General features: G+C 41.8%; 2 protein-coding genes across 9 annotated transcripts in view; one reads left to right on the top strand and one right to left on the bottom strand.

Annotated features, from left to right (window-relative positions):
• Positions 1 to 10,277, top strand: part of gsk3ba (glycogen synthase kinase 3 beta, genome duplicate a) — a 259,902-nt gene extending 249,625 nt beyond the window's left edge. For 2 of the 4 annotated variants that reach the window (XM_051926207.1, XM_051926208.1), the window contains exons 9-11: positions 5,471 to 5,678; positions 6,099 to 6,197; positions 6,698 to 10,277. In XM_051926207.1, coding sequence (XP_051782167.1) covers positions 5,471 to 5,678; positions 6,099 to 6,197; positions 6,698 to 6,765 — 375 coding nt within the window. In that variant the 3' untranslated portion in view covers positions 6,766 to 10,277. The remainder of the gene's footprint in view (positions 1 to 5,470; positions 5,679 to 6,098; positions 6,198 to 6,697) is intronic. The other 2 variants (XM_028800773.2, XM_028800774.2) reach the window with 1 other exon arrangement.
• Positions 10,278 to 14,371: 4,094 nt separating this feature from the next.
• The window catches only part of nr1i2 (nuclear receptor subfamily 1, group I, member 2), a 245,482-nt gene continuing 241,643 nt past the window's right edge, over positions 14,372 to 18,210 (bottom strand). For all 5 annotated transcript variants that reach the window (XM_028800769.2, XM_028800767.2, XM_028800770.2 and 2 more), the window contains one exon: positions 14,372 to 16,959. In XM_028800769.2, the coding sequence (XP_028656602.2) occupies positions 16,818 to 16,959 (142 nt within the window). In that variant the 3' untranslated portion in view covers positions 14,372 to 16,817. The remainder of the gene's footprint in view (positions 16,960 to 18,210) is intronic.

Here is an 18,210-nt window from a genome sequence, read left to right as displayed (position 1 = left end):
CAATAAACACTTTCACCAAAGGTGTAACAAAACAAGTATGCTTTTATTCAAGAATGAAACAGAAAAAAATTGCGCAATTGACGTGTTGCTGAAGTCCAAGTATCAATCAGTACAAAGTAAAAGATGACGCAGAATTTGAACCTGTTACAAGAGTGAAAAAGAATATAAACAGTTAAGCAGCATAGGATGATGGTCTGTAGGATGATGTTGGAGATCAAGAAGAGGAAGAGAGTGAGGGCAGAACCAAGGATCAAATGGTGGAAGTTGAAAAAGGAAGACTGCAAGGTTGAGTTTAGGGAGAAGGTGAGACAGACACTGGGTGGCAGTGAAGAATTACCAGACAGCTGGGAAACTACAGCAGATGTAGTAAGGGTGACAGCAAGAAGGGTGCTTGGCGTGACATCTGGACAGAGGAAGGAGGAAAAGGAAACCTGCTGGTGAAATGGGGAAGTACACAAGAGTATACAGAGGAAGAAGATGGCAAAGAAGAAGTGGGATAGTCAGAGAGATGCAGAAAGTAGACAAGAGTACAAGGAGATAAGGCGCAAGGTGAAGAGAGAGGTGTTGAAGGCTAAAGAAAAGGCGTATGAGGAGTTGTATGAGAGGTTGGACACTAAGGAGGGAGAAAAGGACCTGTACCAATTGGCTAGACAGAGGGACCGAGCTGGGAAAGATGTGCAGCAGGTTAGGGTAATAAAGGATAAAGATGGAAATGTACTCACAAGCGAGGAGAGTGTGTTGAGCAGATGGAAAGAGTACTTTGAGAGGCTGATGAATGAAGAGAACAAGAGAGAGAAGAGGTTGCATGATGTGGAGATAGTGAATCAGGAAGTGCAACAGATTAGCAAGGAGGAAGAATGGAAAAGCTGTTGGTCCAGATGACATACCTGGGGAAGCATGGAGGTGTTTAGGAGAGATTGCAGTGGAGTTTTTAACCAGATTGTTTAATGGAATCTTGGAAAGTGAGAGGATGCCTGAGGAGTGGAGAAGAAGTGTATTGGTGCCGATATTTAAGAATAAGGGGGATGTGCAGGACTGTAGTAACTACAGGGGGATCAAATTGATGAGCCACAGCATGAAGTTACGGGAAAGAGTAGTGGAAGCTAGGTTAAGAAGTGAGGTGATGATTAGTGAGCAGCAGTATGGTTTCATGCCAAGAAAGAGCACCACAGATGCGATTTTTGCTCTGAGGGTGTTGATGGAGAAGTATAGAGAAGGCCAGAAGGAGTTGCATTGCGTCTTTGTGGACCTCACATATGACATGGTGCCTCGAGAGGAGTTGTGGTATTGTATGAGGAAGTCGGGAGTGGCAGAGAAGTATGTAAGAGTTGTACAGGGTATGTATGAGGGAAGTGTGACTGTGGTTAGGTCTGCGGTAGGAGCGACAGATGCATTCAAGGTGGAGGTGGGATTACATCAGGGATCGGCTCTGAGCCCTTTCTTATTTGCAATGATGATGGACAGGTTGGCAGACAAGATTAGACAGGAGTCCCCGTGGACTATGATGTTTGCTGATGACATTGTGATCTATAGCGATAGTAGAGAGCAGGATGAGGAGACCCTGGAGAGGTGGAGATATGCACTAGAAAGGAGAGGAATGAAGGTCAGTAGGAACAAGACAGAATACATGTGTGTAAATGAGAGGGAGGTCAGTGGAATGGGACAGGTTGACAGAGGAGATTAGACAGGAGTCCCCGTGGACTGTGATGTTTGCTGATGACATTGTGATCTGTAGCGATAGTAGGGAGCAGAATGAGGAGCCCCTATAGAGGTGGAGATATGCTCTAGACAGGAGAGGAATGAAGGTCAGTAGGAACAAGACAGAATACGTGTGTGTAAATGAGAGGGAGGGCAGTGGAATGGTGAGGATGCAAGGAGTAGAGTTGGCAAAGGTGGATGAGTTGAAATACTTGGGATCAACAGTACAGAGTAATAGGGATTATGGAAGAGAGGTGAAAAAGAGTGCAGGCAGGGTAGAATGGGTGGAGAAGAGTGTCAGGAATGATTTGTGACAGACGGATATCAGCAAGAATGAAAGGGAAGGTCTACAGGACGGTAGTGAGACCAGCTATGTTATATGGGTTTGAGACGGCGGCACTGACCAGAAAGCAGGAGACAGAGCTGGAGGTGGCAGAGATAAAGATGCTAAGATTTGCATTGGGCGTGACAAGGATGGATAGGATTAAAAATTAGGACATTAGTGGTTCAGCTCAAATTGGATGGTTCGGAGACAAAGTCAGAGAGGCGAGATTGCGTTGGTTTGGACATGTGCAGAGGAGAGATGCTGAGTATATTGGGAGAAGGATGCTAAGGATAGAGCTGCCAGGCAAGAGAAAAAGAAGAAGGCCTAAGAGAAGGTTTATGGATGTGGTGAGAGAGTACATGCAGGTGATGGGTGTAACAGAGCAAGATGCAGAGGACAGAAAGATATGGAAGAAGATGATCCGTTGTGGCAACCCCTAACTGGAGCAACCGAAAGAAGAAGACAACAAGAATGAAAAAGAAGAAAAATTGCGCAATTGACGTGTTGCTGAAGCCCAAGTATCAATCAGTACAAAGTAAAAGATGATGCAGGATTTGAACCTGTTACCCCAAGGTTGCTAAGCATAGCTTATCTTCTGCACCATCTGCACAGATTCCTGACAGAGCTGTGTTACCACCATGACAACTGGTTGAAATTGAAATGCACAAACACACACACATGTGAACGTCTTTTACTTTGTATCAACTGATAGTTGGGCTTCAGCAACATGTCAATTGAGCATTTTTTATTTATTTATTTAGGTAAAGATCAGTTATGTAAAGTGCAACAGCAGCTTCCACTTGCAGCTAAAGTCACTTCAGTACTCGAGCCATTCTCCACACTAGTGTTTAGATCTGGCAGTGCCATACTGACTATGTGCCGAAAAGGAAGTCTCGGTACCATTACTCGTGTACTGAAGTGTCTATAGCTGCAGATGGAAGCTGCCGTCGCAGTTTACTTTTAAGCTTTATGACCATAGTCTCGGAAAGTCTCCTGTGTGACAACAGGGATCTTTTCCTAAATGAGGAGTGGCATTGCACATGTACTTTATCAGCATGCCTATATTGATCAAACACAGGAAGCTCTGCAGTCTAATTGTGATGCTGTAGGAAGATAAGTAAATAAATATAGGTAGACAACATTCAATGTGGCTTTTATATAAGTAACATATAAATGTTTTTTTTTTATATAAAGACCATTAAAAAACATAATCACAAACAGAACTTTGCATGATACCGTGGCAAGCTCTGTAGGACCAGCTGTTTCGTTGAAGGACATGTATGTGGCAGATTCACTGGCAGGGTGACGCCCAACCTCTTGCTGCATCCAAAAAGTGCTGTGTTTCACCTTTACGCCTTGTGCCGCTGCATTGTTCTTATGTGTGACTGGATGTTTTCTTGCGGGGAGGGCTTCTGTTCTCTTTCTGTAGAACCCTCATCCTCATCTGAGTTCACCTTTGTTATAGCACGTCTTTATTTGAAAAATATTTTGTGAACGTGACTGAGAGAATAAAACAATAATACTAATATAATAATAATAAAATTAAAAAACAATGGTAACCTTTACAAGTACCATAAATTTACACCACCTGTAACAGACTCAAATCAAATGTATGTTTTTATTCTATAATAGTAACAATAAGAGCAGCTCACTACTCAAAACGGTAAGTGCAGGAAAGACCAAAATCAAACCTACAACCTCTTGCTTATGAGACAGCAGTTCTTAACTCTGCACCAGCCAAGTGGATGTGTCATCCTCATCCCCTAACCCAATTTCTCTTTCTTCAGTTATATTTTTGAATAAACGTGCACTTGTTTTGTTATACTTGTACCTTTTGTGAAAGTGTTTGATATTTGGACTTAAGTCTTCACACATTATACACTTCATGTCAACATTTTGTCATTTAGTACAATAACAGGAAAAAATCTTCTGTTTTAATTATGTGTTCAACATTTCTTGCCTCGAATTTCTTGTCATTCTACATTTACCCAGATCGTTGTAGACATGGAACACACGTGAAATTTATGTATTCCAGATAACAATCTATTATTCACCCTGTACAATTCCAAACAACTCACTGCCAGATAAAGAGAGTTCAGCATCTGAGTTGACTTCAGCTGCCTCTGTGGGGGATGAATGAACAGGTTGCCAGTGCCAATCAACACATTTCCAAAACAAAGACGCTGATGAGGAGGTGTGAGGGAATTTAAGGTGGCCCAGGATTGCAACTTTTTTCGTAGGCTTCAGGGATTCTAGTGTTAAGGTACTGTTATGGTTGATTATTAAATGCGTGTTTTTTTTTCTTTTTTTGGTGAAACCTTTATTTATACAAACTAATTTTTTTTTAAACCGTGCAAATTGTATTGCTAACAACAGTAACCTGTAGAATGTGCACGAGTAATGAGATATGTTTTTCTATTAAACTGATTTTTAGCATAAAGAAATGTTCATCTGCAAGGTGTAGCCTATAACTAACACACAAATAAAAGGCTACAAATGAATCAAAACCAAAGTCTTTTGGTTGTGGAAAGTGAGACATACAGCAAAGAAGCATAGGGGATCAACAGAGCATAGCATCAGGAGTTACTCTGTTCTGAGGGTGTCCACAAGTTGCTTGATTTTGATTATTTATTAAGTACACTATAGAAAAAACACTGGCAGATGGCTTCTTAGTTTTGAGGCTCTCCTTTATCACTAAGTTTGAAACTGAAATATGTCCCACCAGCAGAAGTTACATTTAGCTTTGAAATAATAGCAGTCTTTAGTGTCGGTGCTTTTTATTAGTAAATACCTGAGGTCAGTAATACTCAGTGTGCTTTTTATTTTTTTAATTTCCTGTCCTTTCCCAAGGAAGCCATACTAAAACCATTCCAACTGCAACTAAGAGCAGAAACTGTCCAGTGTTTGTTTGCAAGAGCACTGTCCAGTGAAAATCAATTTTCAGAGCTTTGTTAAACTTTTAGAGTGTGGGCACACTGATTGGTCCATCCTGGTGGCAGTTAGGAGTTTCTTAGTGTTACAGTATTTGTGTGTACTTTCCACTGTACTCATTTTTTTAATAAACATTTTGTTACTGCTTGATCAGTTTTTACCATTGTAGGGAGCTCTGATACACTGTACCTGAACAAAGAGCATGTTGTAACTGTGCCATGCTCAGAGCCAAGAGTCTAGAACTGTAATGACAGCCTTTTGATTGAGAGTCCATTTCCGCACCTGCTAGACCACCTTGCTTACATGTTGCATTTCTGTTAAATGGCCCGTTGATCAACACACCTTGTCTTACACAGGGATTGTTAGAATATTATTAACCTTAACACTTTCATCTGTTTGCATTGTCATTGTTTTGTTTGTGTTGGTTGTCATTGTAGCATGTTGCTTGTTTTGTCTCACTTTAATTACTATTTTTAAACTGCTCTATATAATTAACTCTTCAATGATAAATTTCAGCCTTGTGTTGCTCGATTCCAGGTCTTCCGGCCTCGGACCCCACCAGAGGCCATTGCCTTGTGCAGCCATCTGCTTGAGTACACACCCACAGCTCGCCTGACACCACTTGAGGCTTGTGCACACTCTTTCTTTGACGAGTTGAGGGACCCTGAAGGCAAGTTGCCGAATGGACAAGATAAGCCTGCTCTTTTCAACTTCACTACTCAAGGTATGTATGATTGAGGGCAAGTAGCAAAATCTGCCAAAATAGATTTAACCAATGGTGACTAGAATATCCATCATAATCTCTTTCAAATATATCCTTTTTATTCATATTTTGTTTGGCTAGTTTCAGCATTGGAACATGTATTGATTCATGTTGTAGAGCTAAATTAGTACTTTTCAGTTTAATTTTTTTGTATCATTTAGTTTAACTATAGCAACTGTCAAATAATTGCTGAAATAATGTAATAAGGGAGAGCGGCTGCGTTTGTCTTCCAAGTATATGAATGTGATATTATATGCTTTAAATATGTAGTGAGCGCCATCTTGTGGTTAAAATTAGGAATATTTTTAATAATTGACTTGAATAGGGTTTTGTCCCCTTAACTGTTTTTTTTTTTTTTCCCCCCTCTTGTTCGTATTTTAGAGCTGTCCAGCAACCCATCACTAGCTTCCATTCTCATCCCAGCCCATGCCAGGAATCAGGCTGCTGCTTCAACACCAACAAATGCAACTGCAACATCAGGTACATTTTAGAAGCATTTTAAAATTACAATTTAAATTTAAATGAGTGCAGTGAGTTTTATAATATGCTTTTAAAATGACAGAGGAATTTAAGACGCTCGAGATCTTTTCTAAAGTACTCTTCTTGATGCCATTATAAGCTGCGCTTTATTTTTCTTTTCCGAGTCATTAAAGGTGATTTAAATAAATGCAGTGCACACACTTATACATTTCCAGTGTTGCTGCATTCTGACTCACTTTGTTCCACAACTGTTGATGTTGCACATCGAAGAGTATTCTAAAGTGGTGCACACTTTGAGTGTATGCACATTTGGGTGAATTGTTTTTTAACTGTTTTTATCTATTTTAATATACAATCTGCAGAAAAAAAAAATGTCTGTGTTCCTTTAGTAACTCTATCTTTAGGAGGTAAAAGCATGCTGCTGAAAATGTCAGTGCGATTTTGAGTTCCCTAACAAGAAGTAAACCTATAATAAGTAAAGAATATTTTCTTTTCCTCAGATGGCAACACAGGTGATCGGAATCAGACAACCAATGCAGCATCGGCTTCTGCCTCAAACTCAACTTGAAACCAAGAGAGGAGTGCTGTCAGAGCAACAGATTGAAATCATATTTGACTATGTTGGTCAAAAAGTAAAAACCAAACTAAAATACCGAGATGGAGAGAATCCCTATTCATTAATGATTTTTTTTTGTTTTTTTCATTGTTGGTCAAACAGCCTATAAATACACAATTTATTTTGTGCTCTGTGTTGGGTCAATGGAGAAATGTTGAGCAATACATAAACATCTTTTTCTCCCTAGACAATCTTTATTGTTGCATAACATCACTGTATTTAAAGCATTCATCCCCGACAGACATCCATTTCTCCTTTCCCCGGGGCATTTATTTTTGGTAATTTTTATTTATTTAATATTTTTTTAAACCCAGGATTTGTGGAGTTTCATTGGTAAAAGGCTGTAGTTCAGACTCCAGCTTGTCTCAAATGTCTGAAAGAGTGCATGGCTTGAATTTGGTTGGGAGCACAAAGTACAATAGAAGTTTATATCGACATCTCTTCTTTTGTTAACATTCATATAATGTCTGTGGGCAGGGATACAGTGTGTACATAAATATGTATCCTTACCTTTTTTTTTTTCTTTTTCTCCTCTGAGTATGTCTATGTGTGTTTGTATACCCACACATGTACACAAGTATGTGTGTGCACTTAAGAGTACCTGGTGAACACTGGGAATCCTGTACCTTTCACGTATGTGTGGTTTACTTTTTGTTTTCTCATGTCACTCATTCAGTCTTTAGGCTCATGTGAACTGTATATTGATGTCAAAAATCTTGCTGTATATATGAATTACTGTTCAAAAAGAAGGAGCAAAAAGCTCTCTGATTTTAGAGTTTTAGAGCTACAGACAAAGATTTCCACTAAACCAGTAGGTCAGGTGCTATAAACTATTGGTAGCACAGCAGCAATATTTGTTGCTGAATTCTGTTAGTATCTTCAGCTAGGATGATGTTTACTCGTTACAAATTTCAAGCATTTTAAATTTATTTTTATTTACTTGTATGAGAGTAAGATTATATTTTAACCCCATATTTTATCATCCAACTATTTTATTTATTCATGCATGTTTTCTAGAAGACGTTTTTTGTTTTATATTTATCTGTTATAACAAGAAAGTGACAAAGATTTATCCCACTGCTTTAAACTTTCTAAATGAGAATTCTGGTGTAAAGCAGTTTTCCTTTAATGATAAAATGTTCTGTTTCACACCAGGTTTTAAAAGTGTTAAGTACTTGTTATCCGAATCCTGTTTTGTGGAGGAATAGGAAAGCTTGTGCGACTTTTGCTACAAAGAAAATCTTTGGATTTATGTTTGTGGTGTTCTGTTTTGAAGGCTTGTCTGGCACAAGCTTTTAAACTGGGTAGACATTAAGACAGACAGAACAGTACACATGTGTTTGGGTAACACTGCAGCAAGTGTGTTTGTGCCATCCTCATTTTACTCAGTCTTGGTAGCTATTGGGTCTTTTGGAAGTGTGTGTATTGAACCCTCACTAGCAAAGACTTATTCAGTATTGTGTAGATAATTTCAAATTGAGTTTAATGATCAGATGATCTAAGTGAACGTGAACTCAAGTTTGTCCGCACACACAATAGTTCAGGCCCAAAGTTTTCAGCTCTTTTTTTTAATGTAGAAATAAGCCTCTTCATGCAGTGAGTGATAAAGTGTGATAAAAGTACGTTTTAGCTGCAGACTGGAGGTCCTTTTAATGAAGAGTGAAAAATCAACTAGTGGGCGTCCACGAGGGCCAGTTTTATTTTACTTGGTTTTAAAGGAGGTTGTTTGTTTTTCTTTCTCTTTTATTCAGTGTGTTGTCATGCTGTCAGATATTAAGCATTGATTTACTGAAGTACTTCCTCATACTGAGGCATACAGTGAACGCTGAAGGAATCTTAACTTTGAGGCAGAAGCTGTTCATCTGTCTTATGCACCAGTGACTGTGGTAGACGTCTTCTGACTATCACTAGTTAAGGAACCAGGGCTTTATTTAAAGCCCCTTTTTAATACGGCAAACATCCTGAATCAGTTCTGTACAATCCTAGAAACGTCAGATATATGAGATGGGGGCGGGGGGGGGGGGGTCGGGGCATGAAATAAATTATAAAGATGTATATATAGCTGCTCCTCACCAAATTCGAGCTTGTACTTTTTATTGTGTATGGTATGTAAATATGTGGACCCAAGAACTGTTATGAGCAAAAACAACAAAAATAAAGAAATTCAGGGCAAATAATTCTGTTATTCAAAATGTAGATGAGCTTTTTAAGCCATATAGTTTGAAGTTCCTGTACAGTAGGTACTGGTGATAATTATTGTAATAAAAACTCTAGCGATGTATAGTGTAACTATAGTTTGGAGTGCCTTTGCTTCCAATGTTTGACATTTGGTTTTCTTTTCCTTTTATCTCTTTGAATGCTGCTGAAAAACCACTTTTGCTGTATTTACTTGAAAAGCCAAGACTGAAGTTTATTTAATGTAGTTGCAGTTCTTGGTAAAACAGTATTTTAGTATATTCTTTTTTTTTTTTATTATTTTAATTCAGTGAACTGTTATCTGGAATTAACTTCCGGAAGTATATTAATCCAGGCTGTTTATTTTTGATGCATTTAAATTTTCTTTTTCATACTCTGTTTGCATTGCTCGATTAAACACCTCTCTCCATGCTAGTCTACAGACGTTACAGATTTAAAACACTCAGTGAAGGCCAGGCGGCGCATTTCACCTTGTGCCCCACTTATTGTGAGTTTTGAAGAGGTAATGCTTACAGTTGGTTTTGTATATTTTTTTTTTTTTAATTTGAGAAGCAATATGTCCCCACTCTTCTCTAACCTTAGTCCCCGCACATTGTGTTCATGTTTAATGTTCAGTTATTCAGGCAAATCCAGTGTGTGCTGGACTAGTGAACTAGCGAGTGACTGACGGAGTGAGTTGTATCACTAGCATTTGTTCTCCTGCTTCGACTTCCCAAATGGCTGTGTCACATTTCCACAATATGGCAATAATTACTCTTAGATTTCATTTACTTTGTGCTTCTTTGTAGCTTTCCTTCATTCAGCAGCACTCAAAGGGCTAACTAAAGTAGCCTCCTCTTGTGAATCTGAGAATATAAAAATGCTTGCTTGTAATATTCGCATTCATAGATGTGTTGCTATTGAATCACCTGGCCTGTAAAACAAAATTGTGACCACTTCCATGTCTAAAATTAAATATCACAAAAAAGAAAAAGACTGTGGGTTATATACAAACTATCGCATACACTTGTGAAAAAGCTGTCTTGATTTTAACGAAGAATCAGAACCTGTATAACATTATTACTACTTGAATGCCTCTGTTTGTGACTGAATTTTTTTTTTCTTTTTAAATATAAACTTTTTTGTTCTGTGAAAGTATGCTTAATGTTTTCCTCTCCTTGTAAATAAATCCATTTTGTTCTCTAGTGTGACTTGGTTCAGAAATAGTTAACTGGTACTGTAATTTGCATTAAATAAAAAGTAGGCTAGCCTGGAAATGGAAAATGCAATTTGCTTCTTGTGCTTTTTCCTTAAAGAGCATTGCTGGTGGGTGCAGTTATGGCGGGACAGCGTTGCGCTGCTCGCTCTTTGTTGCTGTTTGCTTCTGTTGGCAGCGCCATGGAGGTTTGATTCTTGTTAAAAATAACCGTGCTGATCTCGTCCAGGGCAGGAGGGCTCTCGAGACTGAAGTTACAAAACTGCTGCTGCTGCTGTTTACACGGCTGAATGCAGAGCCTGCTGGGATTCACAAGGTCAGTATGGACGTGCGCTGCTTAAGCTGTTAAATGAGGTTTTTGTGGTTGCCATTTCTAGAGTTCACCTGACAAAGCCTCCAGTATCCTCACAGAATAGGAAACGAAATCGGTCAAGTGAGAGCGCTCGGTGTGCCCCTCTCGGCCAGAGAAGTTCGTTTTAATTCTTCACGTGGACCGTGCGACATTAAGTCTGTTTTACCTTCGGTTTGAGTTCTGTGACTGTGCTGAATGCGGACCCTAAAGGAATCCCCCACCTCACATTGTCCTTTTTGGATCCTTAAAACAAGAAGGACCTTGAATTTCTAAGCTTGGTCCCCTTTTAAATGCACGTTTTCCAGATGGGATTATTTTAAGAATAAAAAAAGATGATGTGGGACGTGATGTTCATATGACTAAGATACCCGACATTTGGAATTTGTGATGACGTTCACATTTTTCATTTTGTTTGCTGATGTTTAAGATGAGTTGCCATTGAAGTCCACTCTGTCTCATTTGGAAAAAACGGGAGATTACAGGTTTTTCTCACATATCACGGTGACCATTGTGTGGGCAAAAGAAAGAGGAGAAGGTTAGGAGCACACACTGGTACGGGGCCTTGGCGTATCCACCACACGGCAAACCAACTCGGGATCCCAGATTAGGACCTGAGTGCAGCCATGGAACACGTGACACCTCAGCACCACACCAGTTCAGAGGGAACGGAACCAGTGTGAGGTATTTTATGGTGGCTGGAGTGCCAATTCTGCCACAAACCTCCAAGTTTTTCCCCTGCATGTTGGAGGGCCTACATGCAGATTAACGTCCTACGCAGGATGGAGCAAGGGCCCAACGAAGTAGAGTCACTTTTGGCGTTTACGGGATTCGGGTACCCTTTCGATTGCCAGTGCAGATCCCCACCACTCCGAGAGAGAAAAACAGATTCCAGATATTTTGGGGTGCAGAATTCCTTCAAAGTGGTTGTGGCTGGTGAGAGGTCCAGGAGAGTGTTGGTCCAGTCTTACCGATTGGATCAGTTGTCTCGTCTCTAATCCTGGTGCTTTACCTTTTTGGACCTGCTTTCAGTTTTCTCCGTGAGCTTTCACTGCAGGTCTGTTCAGATGGCTCGCTCTCACTATTGCAGCTTGATGTTTGTTTCGTACTTCATGAGCTTGTCAGCGTAATGCTGAGGTCAGATCATCTGGTATCGTGTTTGTCTTCTTACCACCCAGGACAGCATTTTGTTGATGCCTCAAGTTCACCTTTAAAAACATTTTGCCTGCTCTCTTAATGATACGCCTTGCCTAAGCATAAATTTATCTTGGAAATGTTATGTTTGACTGAACTCTGGTAGTTATTCAGAGTTTTCATCTTAATTCACAGAAGTGTACATAAAGTGGTTTTATTTTATTTATTCAGTTTTCTCAGGGAGGCGCATTGCTGCCTCACAGCTCAGGCACTTTTGGCCACAGTAAGTGGTCCTGCATAACTGGCAGTCACCTCCCTAGACATCAGGGGATGCTTAAGACTATTGTACCGTCATGGCGTACGCTTTCTTCTTTCCCATTGACCACAATACATTTCACCGAGTTTCTCCAAGTTCCTGAACATTTCCTTGATTCTTCAAACTGGCGTCGTAACACATCTCCGCGCCCCCTGACCTTACATTAATAGCTCGGCACAGCTTGTTAGAAGCACTTTTTATGACCCAAGTCACAGGAGCTAGGAGTTGGCCAGCCTTAATGCAGACCTCCATCGTTTGCGTGTGTTTGTGCTGACCCCCAATTTAGGGGATGGATTTGGGCCGATTAGCAGCAATCCGAGGGTTATGCACAGCATACATATGGCTGATATCAAAGTCTGCTTACTTTTCTGGAAATGTAAGCTTCTGTTGCTGCAAGGCCTGAAATCAATGCTAATCGTGTTTAATAAAATCTTATAACTGCCAATACTTCAACATTGATTTTTACAAAAAAGACACATACAATGAGCGCTCGGCACTTTGGTTGTACGCACGGTCTCTGTGCGGATGAGTTTGTATTGGTCCGTCTCACAAAGCAAGGCCTCTTCTGCTTTTTGTGTCGCAGACCTGCCATCTGGACCACAGGCTCTTCTCCTCATAAGTCACTTTTGGCCTCGGGTGTCTGAGCAAATGGGACCAAATACGACAGAGGAATAGCGCCACTCGGGTCCGACTCCAGCCCGCCACACTGAAGATTTCCTTTAACTCTCTTCATGCTGATTTTTTTTTTTTTTTTAAGAAGGGAAGAAAAAGAAAAAACAAATTGTGAAAAATGTCAGCCTGCCTGAGACTGTAGGAAAACACACAACTGTACGGTCATCGTGAAGCGTATAATAAATAATACCATTCAAGTCAAACAGTCACAGCGCCTCCGCAGCACTCAGTGTCTCCATCCACGTCTGACAGCGCAGAAAAGAGCAGTCGACAATAAGGTCACCGTCAAAAATAACTGGTAATAAGTTCAGGCCGATCTTTAGTCAGTTGTTTGCTGTCAGTTGCAGTACCAAGCAAGGGAATGAATGGACCAGGAAGAGCTTCACTAACCACACTCATCACCATTGATCACCGGTGGAAAGACGCCAGTAACCACGGTCTGTAATGGGAATGACTGAGTTTAGGAGGGAGGTGAGCCTTTACCCACTACATCATTTCACGGAGGAGAGTTGATCTTTTAAATTGTGATTTTTTTTTTAGTCTTTGCATTGTGTACATTGTGATGGACGCCACAGGAACAGGAGGACTGGTGGATGCTAGAGGGCAGCCCTCCTGGGCAGCTGTGGCACCACGGACTCCCGCAGGGCATGCTGGGAGCTGGAGTTTGGTACAACCCTGTTGGGTCCAGTGGGGTCCACCAGGGGGAGCTGCAGAGGCTCATAGTGGACTTCTACCACCTGATTCCAAAGTCAGGATGAATGCTGGAGTGAAGGCGGAAGGATGGAATGAGAGAGGAAGAGGAAAGAGTAAAGGACTGTGAGTTGTGCTTTATGTGCTGTGCTCTAAGTAAACCGGGTGTTGTGTCCTGCCGGGCTGGGGCGGCTGTATGCGCCTGCTGCTTCACAACATGTACTGAAACAGTACAAGATAGACACATTTTTAAAACCATGAAGTACCAACAATTTTTTTAATTTCGTTATCGGAAATAAATTGTAGTTCTGAAGCAAAAAAAAACAAAAAACACAACCACATCTCGGTGACTTTTATGTATCGCGTTTGATTTTGTGTCTGGTGTGATTTGTGATGGGGCAGACAGGGTCGTTGGTATCCGTTATTTGCCACTCTGCTATTAGTGTAGAGGTCCAAAAACTGGTATTGATACCGAAGTTATCATTTTAGTAGGATTCCACCAAGAATGTGTTGGGTGTTGAAGAGGACTTTGATTGAGGGGATTTGTTACACTTTTGTTACGTGGTGTAGCATCGCTCACCCATTTTCTTCATCATTTATTTATTTTTTTCATATAGTCGTATTGTTGCAGGATCAGAACACGACTGAGTGAACCTACCTTGGCATATGAAGCTTCCACTCACGATTTACTTAAAGTAACGAGCAATTTTACCACAACATATCAACACCGAAGCGCATTAAACGCGTATCAAAACCAGCACCTAACTAGATGACGTACGTTGTGCGAGTTCCTCAGTGTGCACGATGGCACACGCAGCCCACCCAACAGTGATGCAGCTTTGCTGGCCCCCTTAATTGCCATCCACTGCTGCGTTCTTTTGAGCTCTTAAAGCTGTGAAGAAGGGCGTCTTGGTGACATCAAACATTCTGGTGGTGAAGAAACGAAACGTCACTACTTGGTCCACAGAAAGGCTGTACAACTAAATAAAAGAGAACACCCAGTGAGCAGTGTTTGGAGTATTTTATTGACCTTTGATACAAAGAAAGCCCCCGTTATGTCACATATTAATAGAACGTTAACTACAGTAGGCAACATCTCAGCTGGACTACTGAAATGCCTGAATACACTCGTAGGTCCTCCTTGTTCTTTTTTCGTGACATTACCCTGTAGGACTGAGGCACTTGTAGAATCATTAATTCCTACGATTGTTCCATCTTTCTGTAACACACACACGGCACCAGTGCTCAAGGCTGGCATGCTAGTTGGATTCTAGTGACTACATCCAATTATGGAGCAGACAAACTGAAAATCGTTTTAAATAAACATATCGGGGGCCCGACAAGTCATTTGTAGAACCTGAAGCCCAGCATCCGCATGCTCTTCAGTTGAGGGTTCAAGCTCATTTTTATATAAACTTCTGTTAGATAGAAGAACCTGAGATTAATTTTAGCAGCAAATGGGGGAACAAGCTGTGCAAAAATGTTCTGTATACTGTACCGTATGTAGACTACAAGTATTCATCTTTCAAAACAGAAACCTGAATTTTTCCACTAAATTATAAATTAAATCCTTGGCACACATTTTTCCAAACTACACGACACACATAACTTACATACACACAACGTCAAACAAAGGAGAAGCCACCGGCTCTCAGAGAGGTCCGTACTGAAGGCCGCTGGTCAACTGACCACCACAGGAAAACCTCCGAACTTGGGCACAGTTGGCACACCCTACCAGGATATTACAGTGCATCATGCCATTTATTCAACAGATCCACTGAATGAGCGACTACATAGCAGAGTCGATGGCGCCGAGCTACAGTATGCCAGGCTGAGTGGCCCGTTCTTCTATAGCATCGTTCATTTGTCAGTTCCTTTCCTGAAGCGGATTATTCCAGTACGTGGCCACAGTGACGAGAGCCAAGCCCAGTGGCATATTAAAGCCCACTGCACCACCTGCTCAGTTTCTAACCTAACACTCCGAACTGACGGAATCCCAGGGAGAGGGAAAACCTGGGAACATGGGAAGAAGGTGTAAATGAGTGTCCAGGCCGAGATTTAAACTCGGGACTCCGGGCGCGTCTTGTCCTGGACTGTGGCATCATGTGATACCTCATATCACGTTGCGTTGTACGAGACTCTCTCACCCATGCATCTCTGTGGCTTTTCATCCAGGCCGAGTGAGAGCAAGTCTGCCCATCAAGAACTGGTTTCTGCCTTGTGCCCACTGCTGCCACGATGGCTATGCTTCCCTGCAACCATAAAAATGGCGTTCAGTACATAAATGGGTTAAACAGTACGATGTGATGCTGTATACTACTATGCTATCATACGCTGAGTGTGGATTTTCATAATCCATTTGTGCTCAAAACCCACTCGTGAAGCTGAAGATCACAGGCTTAGAAGGATATGTTTGTAATTCTATGTTTTGGTGGCCTTGTGCTCAAGGAAAAAAGATACGTGGCTATGCAGCGTGATGATGAGTTCGCTCATCACCCAACTCTTCATCTCCGTTCAGAACGAAAGGAAAGAGCTTGCTGAGATGAAATGACGTTCCATCAGCTGTTTATTTGTCCATCATAACTGGTCAGGTGAGCAGTGCCAGGAGGTGCTGATGGTAGATTTGGAATGTTATTTTTGACCTACAATACACTGGGCAGTAATCTTGGACACTGGTGTTTCGCCGCCTCTTCGTTTTTAGTAATCTGGATGGCCTTGCAGTGCTCTTTATGGCAGTGCCAGCCTGAGAAGACGACACTGGCTCTCCCACACGCCCTGCTAACAATGACACAGATGTGCCATTCTGCAAATCGGACTCATCCGCTCTTGAACTCTTCAAAAAAGTGGTCTGAACTGCTCACACGTCATTATTCACCGTTACATTACCCATTTCACATGTGTACCCTCTCCTCTCACAACCAGCGAGGCCTGAATCAGTGGATCTGCAATCTGAACAGGTCCAACTTGTTAGACATGGCCTCGCTGTCTCCCCGTATCCACTTCAAATGAGCCCATTAAAAATTCTGAGGACCACAGTGGACCATGAGCACAAGCTCCTCCTGTTCGATCAACCAGTAAATGGTGGTGTAAATGTCTCAAGTGTTTATTTCCTGTCTTTTGGTCCAATTTGCCCGAACCTCCCGATGAGCAGGGCCAGTCGATTCCTAAAGCCCTCTGACATATTTTGGCTGCTGTGTTAAGAATGGCCGAAGCTCAAAACCCCTGCCTTCCGTTTCTCTTTCTCCGTCTAGTCATTGGCAGTTAATCAATGGCAAAGTTAAGTGTAAGAACCTGAAGCCCCTCACCTCGCTGTTCCTTTTTTTTTTCTTCTAATGGCCCTTCCAGACCAGTGCAGCTCCTCATCATGGTCTTTCACAAGTCTTTATTGCCACTCACAGTAGATTATATACATTCATGGCTACCATTCCCACTTGGCGGCATTGGCTTTGGTACTACAGTGGCTGGCTGAAAACTTCCATCATTAGTGGTGTTACGTCAGGCTGGATATTCTGGATCTGAACCACCTGCTTGGTGTAGTCTTCATTCATTGTGCGCAGCTCGGTCAAGCAAGCCATTATCTTTGGGAAAAGGAACCTGAAAAAGAGAAGACCACTTAGAAAAAGAAGAAGTGCAGGTCCTGCTGCAAAGCAAATAATCCACATAGTGATGACAACCTACAAAACGTGTCCATGGTGGCCCAAGCAGCTGTGAAATGCCAGTGCATCGATCAAACTTTAGTAGTTCTGTCAGTACACCCAACATGGAGGCAAAGCAGATACTTCTGAAGAACTGGCTGCACTGCTCAGAAACATAACAGTCAAAGCACAGAGAAGCTTATTGGGTTGAATGACTCTGCATTATCAAAACTGGCATTAGGACTGTGTGGCTCTAAAGCAGGGGTGCCACGTTCAGGGGGCGCAGGCCGGATCTGACCATTGGCCCTTTCTAAAGCAGCTCACTTCATCAGTTTTCAAAACATGTTACGTATGGCCTGCAGTGACCGCTAGTTTTCTCCAAGGCCCCCTTTAACATGTGGACCATGTATCGATTGTAAATATACACAGTAAATCCTCACTCTTCGCAGGTTCAATTCCTGCAGACTTGCTTATCCACTGTTATCAAAGGGAATCCCCTTTCGATCTAATCGCACCGCTCCGCGAAGAAGGTCCAAGGGTTGGGGACAGACGTCTCAGATTGTAGTCACAGGCACAATGTCTGACAGGCTTATACCACTGGAGCAACAGCAGGTCTGTGCTGCCCCCTTGCTGCACTGAATGGATCAACGGTTGTGCAAGAGGAGTGGGTAAGCCATTGAACACACTCATGAGGGGGATCTTGGCTTACAACTGTTCCCCACAAATGAGGAATTCCCAAGAAGTGTGGGTCGTAATTTTGCACTTAAGTCCCTGCCCTTTATACACGCCACGCGGTTGGATATTTAGGGAGGTCCTTGGATCAACCCTGCTGCAGGTGCCATGTGGCCTCTGGTGGAGCGTCTAGAAGACGATCAAACTTTAGGACTAGAGAAAAAGTAAACGTCGTAACTGGGTTACCATAGTGGAACACATGGGAGGATCATGACTGAGCTGCGAGGGGCGATAACTGGCATCCCGCTGGGGCCTAACCCCATTTTTCCCATAGGGTCAAAGCTCCAGAATCTGTGGTTTCCGATAACAACAACTGACTGTAATGTACACTGACACTTGGCAATAACATGTATGCCCAAAGCCCACTAACGTTTATCTGCACAGCACAGCACACTACACTAGGGACTTGAGTGTTTTTAGCACCATTCCAAACCCGTGACAGTGCCATTGTGAAGATGGTAGGATGGCTGCACACTCT

The sequence above is a fragment of the Erpetoichthys calabaricus genome, chromosome 4 (assembly GCF_900747795.2).
Source record: "Erpetoichthys calabaricus chromosome 4, fErpCal1.3, whole genome shotgun sequence".
NCBI classification, from domain to species: Eukaryota; Metazoa; Chordata; class Cladistia; order Polypteriformes; family Polypteridae; genus Erpetoichthys; species Erpetoichthys calabaricus.
Note: the sequence above shows the minus strand (reverse complement) of the source record. Positions and strands in the feature narration are given on the sequence as shown.